This window comes from Apium graveolens, chromosome 5, assembly GCF_009905375.1.
Source record: "Apium graveolens cultivar Ventura chromosome 5, ASM990537v1, whole genome shotgun sequence".
In the NCBI taxonomy this organism is placed as follows: Eukaryota; Viridiplantae; Streptophyta; class Magnoliopsida; order Apiales; family Apiaceae; genus Apium; species Apium graveolens.
The window spans coordinates 83,995,651-84,011,232 of record NC_133651.1 but is presented as its reverse complement, the minus strand read 5'-3'; the positions used below and the strand labels follow the sequence as shown (position 1 = coordinate 84,011,232).

The 15,582-nt window shown below is 34.0% G+C and overlaps 1 protein-coding gene and 1 long non-coding RNA gene across 5 annotated transcripts; one reads left to right on the top strand and one right to left on the bottom strand.

Annotated features, from left to right (window-relative positions):
- The first annotated feature begins 302 nt into the window (after window positions 1-302).
- On the top strand, window positions 303-5,353 carry LOC141724220 (uncharacterized). Of its 4 annotated transcripts, none has more exons than XR_012576556.1 (5): window positions 303-2,527; window positions 2,683-2,759; window positions 3,051-3,194; window positions 3,365-3,612; window positions 4,964-5,353. It is a non-coding gene; the product is annotated as an uncharacterized LOC141724220 (long non-coding RNA). The 4 variants fall into 4 exon arrangements; XR_012576557.1 differs by lacking the exon at window positions 2,683-2,759 and having other exon boundaries at window positions 305-1,842; window positions 2,446-2,527; XR_012576555.1 differs by lacking the exon at window positions 2,683-2,759 and having other exon boundaries at window positions 305-1,855; window positions 2,446-2,527.
- A 2,632-nt stretch (window positions 5,354-7,985) lies between these two features.
- LOC141660232 (ethylene-responsive transcription factor 2-like) lies at window positions 7,986-8,750 on the bottom strand (the record flags this gene model as incomplete). Its single annotated transcript, XM_074467199.1, has 1 exon — window positions 7,986-8,750. A coding segment is annotated over one exon (636 nt), but the record flags the coding sequence as incomplete, so codon positions are not given.
- Between the last annotated feature and the right edge of the window lie 6,832 nt (window positions 8,751-15,582).

Below are 15,582 nucleotides of genomic sequence, written 5' to 3'. Positions count from 1 at the left end.
TATGATGCATTTAATTATTGGGACATGTTTTTTTATTTAATAATATTTTTAAAATTTTTAATCACTTTAATTTAATTTTTACAATTTTAATATTAATAAAATAAATTTAAATCCAAATTAAATAATTATTTTTATTAAATATATATATATAATAATAATAATAATAATAATAATAATAATAATAATAATAGAGGTCCTACGAAATCTGGAAAATGGATTTTGTATTAGAGGGATGGGGGTCATTTTTTCCACAAACCCAATTGAGGATGATAAATGAGGATGATGTGACATATTTTGTCAGTTAGGGGAGGGGAAGTGATCTAACACTGGGGTTGCTCTAAAAACCAGTCTCACAACAAAACACTCACTTTAATTCATTCCCTATCTCTCCACTCTCTCAAATTTCATTGTCTTCACTCTTCATTGTGCATATTGATTCCGGTTCTTCAATCGGATTCTTCATAAAATCTGGTGGTCTCTAAGTTATCAGTTCTTGAACCAGGTCTATGAGTTCTTCTTTTCATACACAATCGGGTCAGTCAATTATTCAGTCGGGTCTTCACTCAATCGGATTTCTGAATCGATTCAAGCCTTCACTTAACCGGATTTTTAATCGGGTCTTCTTGTTCTACACGAGTTTCTTAATTAAGATTTCTGTATTTTGTGTTGTTCTGGCTTCTACGAACTCGTAGTTTTGCAAATAATTTTTATAGTGCTCTGTATTCATCGATTTTATTGCGTGATGGAAGGAAATGAACAGAGGACCATAAACCAAGCTTTTGGGTTGGTTATGGCTAGGAAGCTTTCTTTTATGAGGGCTCTGCTGTTCTTTAATTTAAATTGAGTACACCAGCATATTAACTTTATAGGGAGTTGCTCAAATGAGAACCCATATTATGAGTGAGAACTGATATCTAATCTCAGCCACACATTTTTATTCCCAAATTAAATCACAGCCACATAACTTATTTTTTTAATTTTATTTTCATTTAACCCACCCCATCCATATACTCTCTCCCCCCGATTTATTCCCTCCTCCCATCCCACATACATATAACCTATACATACAAAGTTTTCAACTGCCGCCACAGTCGCCGCCTATACCCCCTTCTCAACTTCATTCTTTCATCTACCATTCCTTTCACCTCCACTGCCATCGATAACTGTCACAATACCTCAAGTATCGGCGACGCATTTCCTCTAATTCTGATATGCTCGATGACACCATTAAAGCTCTGCTCCAGCTACATACGAAAATAAATTAGTGATTTTTCATGATACTGGAGTTGTTTATATTCAGATATGTTGATTTTGTTGACTTTATATCGAAAATGATGAAGACTTGGAGGTGGTTATGTTGAGATGTAGGTGGCTGAAATTGATTAAATTGAAGATCTGGAAATTTTGTTTCGATTTTCATGATTTAATTGGTGGTGATTATGATTCGTGTTGGTTAGAGTGGTGAACAGTGATTAATGATGGTGAGGTGCTAGTGGGCAGAAAAAGGGGTTGGTTGTGGGGATTATTTGTTGCATTCGGTAATTTTCGTCTTCCGGTGGTGATTTTTCTGGTGATTTTTTGTTTTGATGATGTTTTTTGGAGTTGATAAATAGAGCAGGTGGCCGAATCTGGTGGACAAAAATCCTGACTGTATGTGGTGATTTTCCTTTTCTGTCGGTGATTTTTCATTTTCTGGTGGTGATTTTTTGAATTCCGGTGGTGAACTTTGATTTGACTGTGGTGATTTTATATTTGTCGGTGGTGATTTTCTGATGATCACCGGAGGTAGTGGTGGTCACGGTGGTGGTGGTGGCCGGAAATGGTGGTTATCGGTAATTGGAGGTAATGGTGGGTGGTAAGTAGAAAGAAGAAGATGGAAGAGATAATGGTCGGAGAAGATGATGAGATTTAAAATGAATGATTTAGATTAAAAATATATTTAAAATTTTTATGGTTGATACTAGATCTCATATAAAAAAGGTTCTCAATGGAGTAAGACCCTATATAATACTGGTCCTTGTATAAGTAATAAATATATGGATATGGAATATTTGGTAATCAAGTGTCTAGAAGTTCTGGTTAGGAACTGATAGAATGTTACGAGTTTGCGAAACTCATTTAAAGATAATTGTTTAAAACAATCATTGATTGATGAGCTTACCTAGTCTCTACCTTTAACATGTAAAAATAATATGACACGTATTGTTAGTAAAAACACATGAAAACAATTCTGGAATGACATTTGACAATCATACATGTACGTAGTTGCTTATTTGTTGGTCAAATTCCTGGAATGACAGTTGACAATCATTTTTATGATTTGATAATTGTGTTGATGGACTATTATAATTAGTTGAGGATGTATGAAACTTGTTACTTGTATTTTAAATTTGGTTGACTTGTTTTCTGTTTTGCTGATATTTATATTTGTTATTTTTGTTTTAGGAATGCCTATTTGTGATGCGTTTGGAGAATAGAGGAACAGCCTGATATATACAATGTTGTTCATGTGAAGTATTATGAGGAGGTATTGACCAGTTATAATCATGTATGAGATACTTGAGATACGTATTAGTGTAATTATATTGGTCCAAGTTTCCGTGTTTAATAAGATGACATTCTGTTGATTTTCTGTATCCTGAAATTCTGTGAATAATAATTTCTTTAATTTTTGCTGTCAAGGTGCTAGTAAAACGAGTTCACCAAATTAGTCTTATTAGTTGCTTAGCAGGAAATCTCAACATGAGGAAGACCCTGGAGTACGTGATCAGCCCTGTGAATTTGATTTAGTCTAATTTTATTTGTGAATTTGTTTCACATTGATTAATGTCTCTGATTCAGTAAGATAAAATTGTATGCACTTATACCATTATGATTCTTAATCAGAATAATACAAGCCTGTAGGTTCTGTATTTTATGATAAAAAAACTTTATATTCTATTTTTTAGTATATTGTCTGCTTGTAGCATTTTTACAAATTTAAAATTTTTATAAATTCTATTTCTGATTCAACGAACTTTACAAGAAAAACACTTTTTTCCTTCCTTTAGAGGTTCAGGGATGGGACTATCGCTAATGATCTTGGGAGCTCGAAGAGTCTGGTAAGCCTGGACATGTACAACAACAATCTCACATGTATTACACCTACTTGAGGAAGTTGCAGCCTCTTGTTTATTGTAATTTGGCCATATCAGGTGTGTGTACAACTGTATATATATTTACTAATATGTAATTCTGGTACTCCTTGCACGATGATACTTATAAATAGAAATTTATAACTCTGTATGCATCTCTCTCTCTCTCTCTCTCGCACACACACACATTCTTCCCTTCTGTTAATTGTAATATATTATCTATCTGGCAGGAGTCATACATGCTTACCAGTAAGTTACTGGTAATCATTTGGTTGGCAGAATTTCTAGGGAACTTGTTGACATTTCCACCCTGAAAGTTGATGCTAACTTAATAAGCATGTGAACTATGATCCACCTGCCAAAATGAAAATTAAATAAGACCTGGAAAGTGATTGTCAACTATCAGATGTAGCCTGCTAATTACAGATTGAAAGATGTAAGACTTCGACTGTGCAATGTAATGATCAAGTACCATCAGGTACTAATCAATCTTTTGGTTCCTAATGCTATTTTATCTTTCTAGTCCATGTACTTTTTTACCTGTTCCTTTTTAATAATTATACCATCAGGTTACCTAGGAAATACAATAAGAAATTTTAATAATTAGACCTAGCATGATAAAGTTTTTGAAACTGAGATGAATAATGGCAATGTCAATTATTTTTGAAGTACATTTGAATTTAAAAAAAGAATAAAGAAAGGTTCTCATTTTCTTGTCATGCTATCAGGTTCAATAATTGTTACTTGTCAATTATTTTTGAAGTACATTTGAATTTAAAACGCACAAGAAACAATTATTGAAGCTGATAGCATGACAAGAAAATGAGAACCTTTCTTTTTTCTTTTTTTTTTTTCATTTTAAACCAGTACTATGTAGCTGAGAAAAAGAACCCCATTTAAAGCTTCAAAGTTCATGCTTGCGGGTGGGGTTTCTAAGAACAATTAATTTGAAGTGAGGGTCATATTACATTTTGGGACAGAGAGGAAGTAACTCTGTCCTAGGGAACACTCTTTCTCTTTGGCGTGTCCTAAAATATTTGTATATTATACATCTAATGGCTCAAATTCATTTTGTTGTTGTATGTTATTGCTCAACTAATACTGCTCTTTACCTTGTTCATCTAATTAAGACTGCTAAAAGTTTGACTCTCTGGATTTAGAAGGTTTCCATTAGAAAGTCAAATATCATACAATACAATCATTTTAGGGGTGGGGGTTTATTACTCAGAAAATTGATAAAAAATGTATGTGAACCGTCCCAGTTACTATCTGATCAACTTGAAGCTCACAGTACTTGTAGGATCTGTAATTATAACAATGATCTCTTTATACTTTTGGAAAAATAATTGGATTAAAGATTAATGGTGTTGAATTTGCAATGGATTATATGCTGGTATTGTAGTATAATATTTTATTAAGTTATCTTTTACTCCCTCAACCCAAATAAATCAGATCCTTTTTAAGGATGTGCAAAAACAAAAGTGCAATCTACCTTTAAACAACTTGAGAATACTTTCTGCAGCTGTTAGTATTTTTTTTCTTAAAAGAGAAGCTATAAGTATTAGTGCAGACAATAGTTCTCCAATGGCTTCTGCACTGAAGTCTTAAGTGTTTGAGATTACACCAGCCAGTCTAGTTGGTCTACTTTATAATCTCTTTTAGCAGTGTTATTATATCTGTATTTGTGTCGGTTTGACACAACTGTTTCTTGTTTTACCCAATTTGGTACGTGCACCCTGTCCGTATAGTTAGACATGGATGTTCTCATATCAATCATCTATATTTAGTTAAAGTCTATAGTTTGGAACAAAAATTTGTTCTTGTGGCAGTCACATTGACTTCAGGGAAACACTGGTAACAGCAGCGAGCATGGTCAGGAGGGGAGTAATATTGACAATATGCAAGGTTTTAGCCCGTCAGCAGTTATCAATTTTAAGACGGACAATAGAAGAAATGGTATTCCTCGCAGAGCTCCGATGGGTGGACTAATCATAGAATACCAACTCAACTTTGATTTTTCCGAAATGGCCTTTCGGAAATTACTACCACGGTACTCCCTTTGTGTGAGTAGAATGTAGCATACAAGGCATGATGGTCAAATATATGGTATCTCTCACCTGATTGTCAATTGATATCTATGTAAAAATTAGTTATATAGTTGGATTATGATTGTTGATGATTGTGAACATTGCCAAATTATGTAATGAGAAATGGTATTTTCAAATTTTATGTTGTCCTTTTTTTAAATAAAGTGTTGGCATAGCCCTTCACAGTAAATGGTCATTTTTTATATGTTAATAAACTTTAAAAAGTGTAGGTGAAACTTTAAAAAATGTTATTAAAAATACATAATGTTTATAAAAAAGTGTTAGCATATATAAGTATTACGAATGAAAAGAGATCTGTTTATAAAAAGGTTGTAACAAAAATTATAATATTGTGACTGTAGGTCTATGTTCACATATTATAAATGTTATCATAAACGGAAAAGTATAGATTTAGACTCTCTATGGTCACACTTTTGAAAGTATAACTTAAAAATGAAAATTGTAACCATGGACACCTAAGATGATTCCCACATTGGTGACGAACTGGTTTTTTCGAAAAAGTATGACCATAGCCCATTTTTTATTTACAACCACATTTTATGGTCTTCAACAACACTTTTTTTATCGTTATAATTGGTCATATATGATGTAGTGAATACTTATTCAACTATGTTTAGGCTAGCCACCAAAAGTGATGCTTCTTGTGTGCAACTAGAAGCCATATTTATCCATGTAATTATCATCATAACCATCCAAATATATATTCCACATATATATTTTGTATAGATGTATAATAGCCATCCATAACCATTCTCTGGTAATAAAAACCTGATTGAAAAATCCTACTCTTAGTCCTGAAGAGAGGTCGTATCCTAAGTAAAATACTACGTCTTTGGGACTTCCACGGTCGTAGAAGAACCCCTTAGATGCTGCCCGTAACACACCCATTAAATATAATCTTTAAGGTTAATTCTAGAAGTGGAGCCCACATATGAACCCAGCGGTAACCCGAATGAGAATATCTTAGTAAAAATTTTGAGAGAAGGCTTACGAGAGAGCCCGTCGGGAAGACATACGAGAAATCCCTTAGGTTAGGCTCCTAAACAACCATCATATACAAGCCTCATTGATAAACCCTATAATGGAACCCCACAGGGGCAGCCCGGTGAAAGCGTCGAAACCCCTTGTGAAAACCTCTAGTTTACAACATGCAAATCATCCTTCCATCATTTTTTCATGACCTTTTATCCTCTTTCAGTGACTTCTTTAAACTTCTCTTGATTTCTTTAAACTTCTCTTGTAGTATCTTCGCCCTAGTAGGCCTAGTCAATTATGTTAATTAAGTTCATTCATTTGTTGACCATAAATTCGGCTCAAGCCTGATTATGGGCACAACGTCGTTTATTTTAAATTTAGACCAAAACAAATCCTGCCTAAAAACTAAAACCGATGAATTTGTTATCGATTTCGCCCTTTCAACGATCATTTTAAATTTTGAATAAATAAAGAGAATTATCCCACCAATTTTTTTGAAATTAAGAACTTGTAATCGACCAAACTATGGTCGGTAGTGATGGCGTCGTGTAATAGATGTTATTGTATATGGTCATTTATGTTTTTAGCCAGCTTTAGGTCGATTAAATCCGGTTGTTTTTAATGATTTACGGGATGGTAACATCATGATGACGTAATGTAACCGATCACAATAGCAATGTGATGATAATTTCGTGACTTTTGATTTCGCTATTTACGTAAAATGTGGGTCCACAATGCCAAGTTTACGTCTGACCGTCACTTTAATTGATTGGTTATAGTTTTATTTCCGGTCGAAACTTTTTTTGGTCGAAAAAAGTCTGTTATTAGTAAGGGCAGTTTTCTTGTACTGCATGTTCGAGTGGGGACGAATATGAGATAAGGGTTGAAAAGGGTAAAATGAAGTAGGTTTTCCGGTGAAACCCCTGAATTTCTATTTGGAGAAGCCCAACCTACTCTGCGCATGGTTTTCTAATATATTCAACTAACATTATCAAAGTCTTAAGTTGCTAAAATTTGACCTGACCGGCCCTTTACAGACCCACAAAGACAGGACTCCCATAATGTTGTTCTGGGTGGGGGGCTTTTGGTTACGTGCTATTGGGCATCTATTCTTTGGTAAAATAGAAATCGGGAAGAGAAAAAAAATCTTCCAGAATGTCAACTGAAATTAAGGATTGCAATTCGCAATGTGTTTGTAAAAAGAAATCCAACTATCCTGCTTTTTTTTATTATTATTATTATAGGTAGAAGGCAGTGGCTTCATGTACGGGTCATTCAGATATAATGTTTGTTAATTCGTTTGTGTTTTACTCTTCATTCTAGTTTCGGCCTCTTGTGGATCAAGTTGTGTAGTTAAGATGTCCCTGTGGACTTCTAAAATATTCTTTCGCAGAAAATTCAAATAACTGTAAAAACAATAGCCATCTTAAACAATGAGCATTAAACTGTATATCAGTACATAGTCGCCCTTACACCCACAAACATCAGCATCAAAGATTTACCTAGAGTACGTTAAAGTCTCGTTATATTTTTTATACTCAAGTTTAATATGGTTAAATATAAATTTGATTGTGATGTATACATGGTTCCTCCTAACAGTTTGTAACTGAATACTTGTTAATGTAATGAGTTAATACTTTGACAATTGTTAGTGAAGCAGTCTTGGACAGTGCATTGAGAATGTCACATGAAAAGTGCAAAGTGAAACAGGGCTTCATGGTTTAGTGTGTAGCAAAACAAGAGATAAATGTTTTTATGTTTGCCATGATTATAAAATAAACACTTGATGGTTAAACATTAATTTGAAAAAGAAACTACAATATGTGAACGAGAAAAATTCAACAAATCTTGAATAATATTTTAGAAACTAATCAACTAGCTAATAAGCTATGGTTTATCATATGTGAAGTGTCAGGCAGATCTCATCCTTTCTCCTCTTTTTAGGAGGAAGATCCTCCAAAGAAGATGATGAAGTTGATGATCCTGGCTGTGACCTGTTCCTACTGTTCACCCTAACCGGCTCCGATTTTCCGATTAGATGTGGAAAATTTAGCAAAGCCCTAGCCCCGCGCATCTTAAAAGCAGCCTTATCATAAGCCAATGCAGCATCTTCAGGCATCTCATATGTCCCCAGCCATACTCTACTCCCTTTTTTAGCCGGATCTCTTATCTCCGCCGCGAACTTGCCCCATGGACGCCGCCTTACGCCTCTATACTTCCTTGTTTCTTTTGGACCATTTAGTGCCACTGTCGCTTGTTTGTTTTCTTCACTGTCATGAGTTGCCAGCTTTAGCATAACATTGACAGATGAGTCATCAACAACCTTTCGCTTCCCTGAGTTGTTTTCGACTGAAGGCAAGTAATTTGATGCTCCAAACGAAATCATCGATGGAAAAAATTCAGAAAACGATGTTTCATCTACGAGCCTTTGGTGCACGGACTCTAGAAAAGAATAATCAGTCTTCAACATGGTTTGTTCAAAGACGTATTGATAGGGTTTGATGTTTTTCTTGACTCTGGTTTGTGTTAATAATTATGGGGCTAATGACATTTGCTTGTGTGCATATATATGAACTGACTTGGCATTTGCTAAGAAGTTTCATTTAGAGGATATGATTCTTAAATAAATTTTGAAACCTAACATTCGCTTTTACTTTCATAAATTATTTAGTAAAATAATATACGGACAGCAGTGTAAAAGTCAATATTCAAATGCTGACAATGCATCACGTTTTTGCTATACATTAAAAACCTAATCACCATGGAGTCTATTATGCAAAGAAAATATTATTTTAGTCCTTCCAGAAGCTAAGGAATCTGCTCCTACCTCTTATTTTCTGGAAGGTCAAAGATAAAAGCCTCTGGAGGAAAAAGGATAGTATATATAATTGTGAATTAGCACAGCAGTGCGGACGCCAAATATGACTCTCTGGCCTCTACGTAAGGTTACAGAGCTCTTTTGATTAATTTGTATTTATTAAAATTGTTATACCCCTCGTACTCTCCTCGGGGATTACTGATTAGTTTACTGATGAATGTTTGCTGGTTTTCGGAAACAAAAACATGCACAATTAATTACATTCTTTTATTCGCCTTAGTTTACTGAAGTACTCAACAATAAACTTTTAATGGTATCAATTTATCAATTTCTACCTGCGTTTTCATGGCTGATGTCAAAGAAAAACCATATGCTGAGGTTTTTTACTATTTATGTTAAAATTAATACTTTAAGGTATTTTTTCGAAAAATATAATATTATGTTCGGGCGTATGTCATGAGATTTTAGATAGACCGATTACTTAATATGGTATCACAGCTCAGTGCGGTTCAAGGTGGAACCCGCGTTCGAGTCCACCCACCCCCATTTATTTAATTTAATATTTATTGTTTGTATTGATATTGGTATTGGTTGTATTTGTTGTTACTATTGATATTGGTATTGGTTGTATTTGTTGTTGTCAATCGTACCGAAATATATATCGTACAATTGAGGGGGAGTGTTGAATCTTTTTATTAAAATAATTTATCACGAATTTAACAAGAAACTAATATTTAAAATAATTTTAACATCTATTATCTATTATCTATTATTATAAATATAATACAACAATTAGGAGTTTAATGAGCAAATTTAGTCATAAATTCCCCAATTACATATTTATAAAATATTCATTTCACCCATTAATGCTAATTCAATATTATTACTTATTTAATACTTATATTTATATCTAAATTATTACTACATAAAAAATTTAATCATTAATGATTTCATCATAAACACACACTAACTCATTAATGCTATCAAAAGAAATGTTAGAGTTACCAAAAATTTCTGGTTCCGAAGACATTCTCAAATATTGAGTTATCAATATATCATTATGTTATTAGCTATTTTCGTTGTACATATAAATTACACCAATAAAATTATGCCACTTGTTATTCGAGAACAATATTGTAATTAATTTCGAGTTACTTAATATTACTCAATTATCAAGCTCATTTTAAGTTATCATTATTATTATCCATTTTTGTGGTGCATATGAATCATATCAATAAAATGATGTCACCTACTATTCGAGAATAATTTTGCGAACATGTTTGAGTTACATAGTATTACTCAAATTATCATTTTAATTTTATATCTTGCTGACCTGGAACATAAATTCTAGTATATTTAGGAAGCTGTTCCAAGTATATTTAGGAAGCACCATCTTTATTTGCAATTTGTACTAAATTGTAATATATTTGTTCTTGATCAATATCAGAATTAGCTATATTTATCATGTACTTTTCTAAACTACTTTTGTTTTTTGGTATTATACTCACGCACAAATATTAATAGTTGAACTTTTGACTTTAATTAAAGAAATCAAGAGTTCGACCGCCACAATTTTCGGGCATGTGATAAAGTTAATCAAGTACACGTATGCGCTGGACTCGACATCAACTGTGTATAAGTTAGGAGTTTATTTCCAACAACTTGATGAGTAGGGCTGTTCACGAACCGAGCCGAGCCGAGTTTTGATCGAACAGAGCTGAGCTTTAATTTTTTTTCTCACGAACCGAGCCGAGCCGAGCTTTCTAATCGAACAAAAAACGTGTTCGAGCTCGAGCTCGTTAACTAACGAGCCGAACACGAGCTTGTTCGCGAACATAAACGAGCCGAGCCGAGTCGAGCCGAGCCGAGCCGAGCCAGAAAAAATTCTGGTCAACCGATGTTTGACTGTGAAAATAACTTATCAAATAAATTAATTTTTTTTTGAAAATTTGGTTATATCACTAAAATATATATATCTTGACATTCATACGGTTGGATCGAGGAAAAATATTTTTAAAAAAATCGAAACACCAATTAATGACTAAACACTAGTTAGTGGTAATAGTCAAACTAGTACTTGACTGTTAAAATAACAAACCAAATAAAATTATTTTGGTCTGAAAATTTGGTTATATCATTAAAATATATTTATTTTGACATCCATACGGTTGGATCAATTAAAAATAATTTTAAACAAGTCGAGATACTAATACAGGACTAAACACTAGTTACTAGTATTAGTCAAACTAATATTTGACTATTAAAATAGCAAACCAAATAAAATTATTTTGATCTGTAACTTTGGTTATATCAATAAAATGTATGTATTATGACATCCATACGGTTGGATCAATATAAAGTATTTTTAAAATAATCAAAACAACAAATCAGGACTAAACACTAGTTAGCGGTAATAGTCAAACTAATACTTGACTGTTAAAATAACAAACCAAATAAAATTATTTTGATTTGAAACTTTAGTTATATCATTAAAATATATTTATTTTGACATCCATACGGTTGGATCAATTAGAAATAATTTTAAATAAATCGAGACACCAATACAAGACTAAACATTAGTTACCAAGACTAGTCAAACTAATGTTTGACTATTAAAATAGCAAACCAAATAAAATTATTTTGATCTAAAACTTTGGTTATATCAATAAAATATATTTTTTATGACATCCATACGGTTGGATCAATTAGAAATAATTTTAAATAAATCGAGACACCAATACAAGACTAAACATTAGTTACCAAGACTAGTCAAACTAATGTTTGACTATTAAAATAATAAACCAAATAAATTTATTTTGATCTAAAACTTTGGTTATATCAATAAAATATATATTTTATGACATCCATACGGTTGGATCGATATAAAGTATTTTTAAAATAATCGAAACAACAAATCCGGATTAAACAGTAGTTAGCGTTAATAGTCAAACTAATGCTTGACCATAAAATAGAAAATCAAATAAAATTGTTTTTGATGTGAAACTTTGGTTATATCATTGAAATATATATTTTATAACATACATACGGTTGGATAGATGAAAAATATTTTAAAAAAAATCTTAACTAAAATATAATTATGAAGCTACATTTTAAAATTAGAAACTAAAATATAAAATTTCTAAATCACCTCACAATATATCACATATGGTATGCAAAATTATCGTTGGAAGATAAAAAAAATACAGTGAAGTCGGATTTAAAAAAAAATCATACCTATATAAAAATATTTAGGATATATTAGAATTTTTTTGAATTTTAACGAACGAGTTCGAGCCGAGCCGAGCTCGAGCCGAGCCGAGCCGAGCTCGAGCCGAGCTCGAGCCGAGCTTGAGCCGAACAACCCAAAACTCGGCTCGAGCTCGATTTGCTTAACGAACATATTTTTCTGTTCGAGCTCGAGCTCGAGCTCGAGTTCGTTAACGAGCCGAGCCGAACGAGCTCTTAACGAGCCGAGCTCGAGCTTGTTCACGAACAGCTCGGTTCGTGAACAGCCCTATTGATGAGCTTTATTTGGAAGATTTAGGGCGTGTTTGGCTACTAGCTTATAAGTTACTTATGGTCAGTATTACAGATTTCGGAAATCGGAATTATTCGGTCGGGGTACTGATTTACGATTTATCGGATGATTTTTAAAAAATTGGATGATTTATCGGGAATCGGTTAAATCGGTCAATATTTTTGACCGATTTTTGAGCGATTTATCGGCGATTTTTGAAAAATCGGCTGATTTTTATAACAGAGCTTATAACTTATAAGCTCGTGACAACTTATTGATGACTGTTTGTCGACCCAATTTATAAGTTGAATTCACAACTTATAAGCTGATAAGTGGAAAGTTGGCAGTGACGTACTTTTTTCCAACTTATTTTCAAATTTTTCACTTTTTTCTAAAGTTTTGATTTTAAAATATAAATTTTTAAATATTTTCTAATTTAAGATTCATGAACTAAGATAATTGTATATAATAATTATTTATTTTAATTCATTTAAATAAAAAAACTTCTGACTTATAAGTAAATTTATCCAAATACTTATAAAACTTATAAATATTTATCACCTTACCACTTATTTCGCACTTAATCATTTTAAGTTATAAGTTATTTATTTTAAGATTTTTCCGCACTTAATATAATGACTTTACAATATATTGACACATATGAAGCCATATAACTTTACAATTGATACTCGAATATAGGTGTTTTGCGTTTAAGCAGCCACATTTCACAAACTGTTGATGTACTCTTACTTACTAGTTTTTTTTTTGAAAAGGTGCACTTGCTTTCATTCACTTGCATCAATCAACAAATTACATCGGATAAAATCAGGAGCAATATCGAACCACTCCCTAGGATCTGACATGGAATCTGCAGCTTGTGCTAACAAATGAGCTACGGTATTCGCAGATAGATAATCAAACACTAATAATACTTCCCTAAAGTATTTGAGAAAAGAGATACAATCATCAATAATAGTATGAAAATTTGAGTTTCCATGCTTTCCATGAATTGCATCCACCACAATCTTCGAGTCCATCTCAAAAATACAGTGACTGTTTCGCCATTTATGAACCCAGCGGAGAGCTTCATACAGGCTCAATACTTCAGCCTCACGAGGTTGACGCCCTCCCTCAATAACACTGCTTCTGGCTCCTAAAAATGCACCATGATCATCGCGAGCTACACACGCAACTCCAATTCGATTTCTCTGTTGAGGGCATGTAGCATCTACATTAATTTTGATCCATCCCTCGGGCGGTTTAGTCCATTTTCTACTACTTTGTCTACCCAGTCTCCCCTCCCTACCAGCTGCAACTTCCTGGCTTCGTCTCCAGTCTTGCAACATCGTAGTAACCATGACACGAATAGTAAAAACTAACAAGAATTTTCTCTCCCAAATCCACGTATTTCGCCTGTACCATAAACCCCAGCAGTGAAGCCCGATCGTAACACAGCGCTGCTTAGAGCTATTCATAAATTCCCGTTTCAGAACCTCCTTCACCTCTTCCCCCTGCTCTACATTCAGCAGGCTTTGCTCCCCCACTGCTTGCCACAATTCTCTAGCAGCCCTACATGTAAATAAAACATGATTCGCATCCTCCACATGATCATTACAAATACCACACGCGTGGCTTATATCCACACACTTCTTTGCCAATTCAATCGCTGTGGGCAAATACATTGTGACAAGCTCTCCATAAAAAATTTCACACCTTCCCTGGCATGTGTAAACTCCAAATCCTCTTCCAAAAGCCATTTTCATCGCCTTGGCTCTCCCCCCGAAGCCTTCGATAACAGCTCTTCACCGTAAATTCACCATTTCCATCAAACAACCAATACCAGGAATCAATTCGATCATAACAAGGCATGGGCACTTGCAAAATCAAGTTCATGTCTCTCTCGTTACACAAATCATTCAATATCTCCCGGTCCCAAACATTTTGATCCACCATCATTAAACCCTTCACTGGATTATGGGTCATGTCCCCATAAACCGGACTCGTTAAATATCCATTATCCTCACAAGGCAACCATGGACTCCCCCATATACTCGTGTCTCTCCCATTCTCAATTCTGCGCCTGCACCCTGATCTCACTGCTTCCTGAGATGCCATTATACTTCTCCACATATAAGATGGATTCGGTCCAAGCTCAGCCCCTAAAAAGTCAGTATACGGATAGTATCTAGCCTTCATCAACTCAGTAACTAAAGGGTTGACATTATTAATCAGCCTCCATGCCTGTTTCCCCAACATGGCCAAATTGAACTCAGTAAGATTTCGAAAACCCAATCCCCCAGCTTCTTTCACTTCACATAACCTCTCCCACTTCATCCACCGGATTCCTTTCTTATCATCACATGTACCCCACCAATATGCATTCATACTTCTCTCAATTTTGTCACAAATCCCAGCTGGTAACAACAATAGATTCATCCAGAAATTAGGTATAGATTGTGCAACCGTTTTTAATAACGTTACCTTACCAGCTTTTGATATTGATTGTGCACTCCACGTCTGTAGCTTTTGATTCACCCTGTCAAGTAGAAAACTAAAGGTCGAGTGCTTATTTTTCCCAATTCGCATGGGCATGCCTAGATATTTACCAGGACTATTACTTTCTGTAACTCCCAACATTTCACAAACTGCTACTCGACTTCCCCTACTGGTATTGGACGAAAATGTGACAGCTGATTTAGCCAAATTTATTACCTGACCCGAAGCCTCAGCATAACGATGCAGAATATTTTTCATTGACCTTGCCTCCCTCTCATTTGCTTTAAAAAAGAAGTAACAGTCGTCCGCAAAAAGGAGATGAGAAATTGTTGGAGCTGCCCTTGCTATCTTACATCCCGTAATCAAACCCACCTCCTCATTACGTCGAATGATTGAGCTTAACCCCTCCGCACACATTATATATATATATGGTGATATTGGATCACCTTGACACACTCCCCTTTGCGGAATCACATGTCCAAATTCTTCACCATTATGTAAAAATTTATAAGAAACAGAGGTAATCACCTGCAT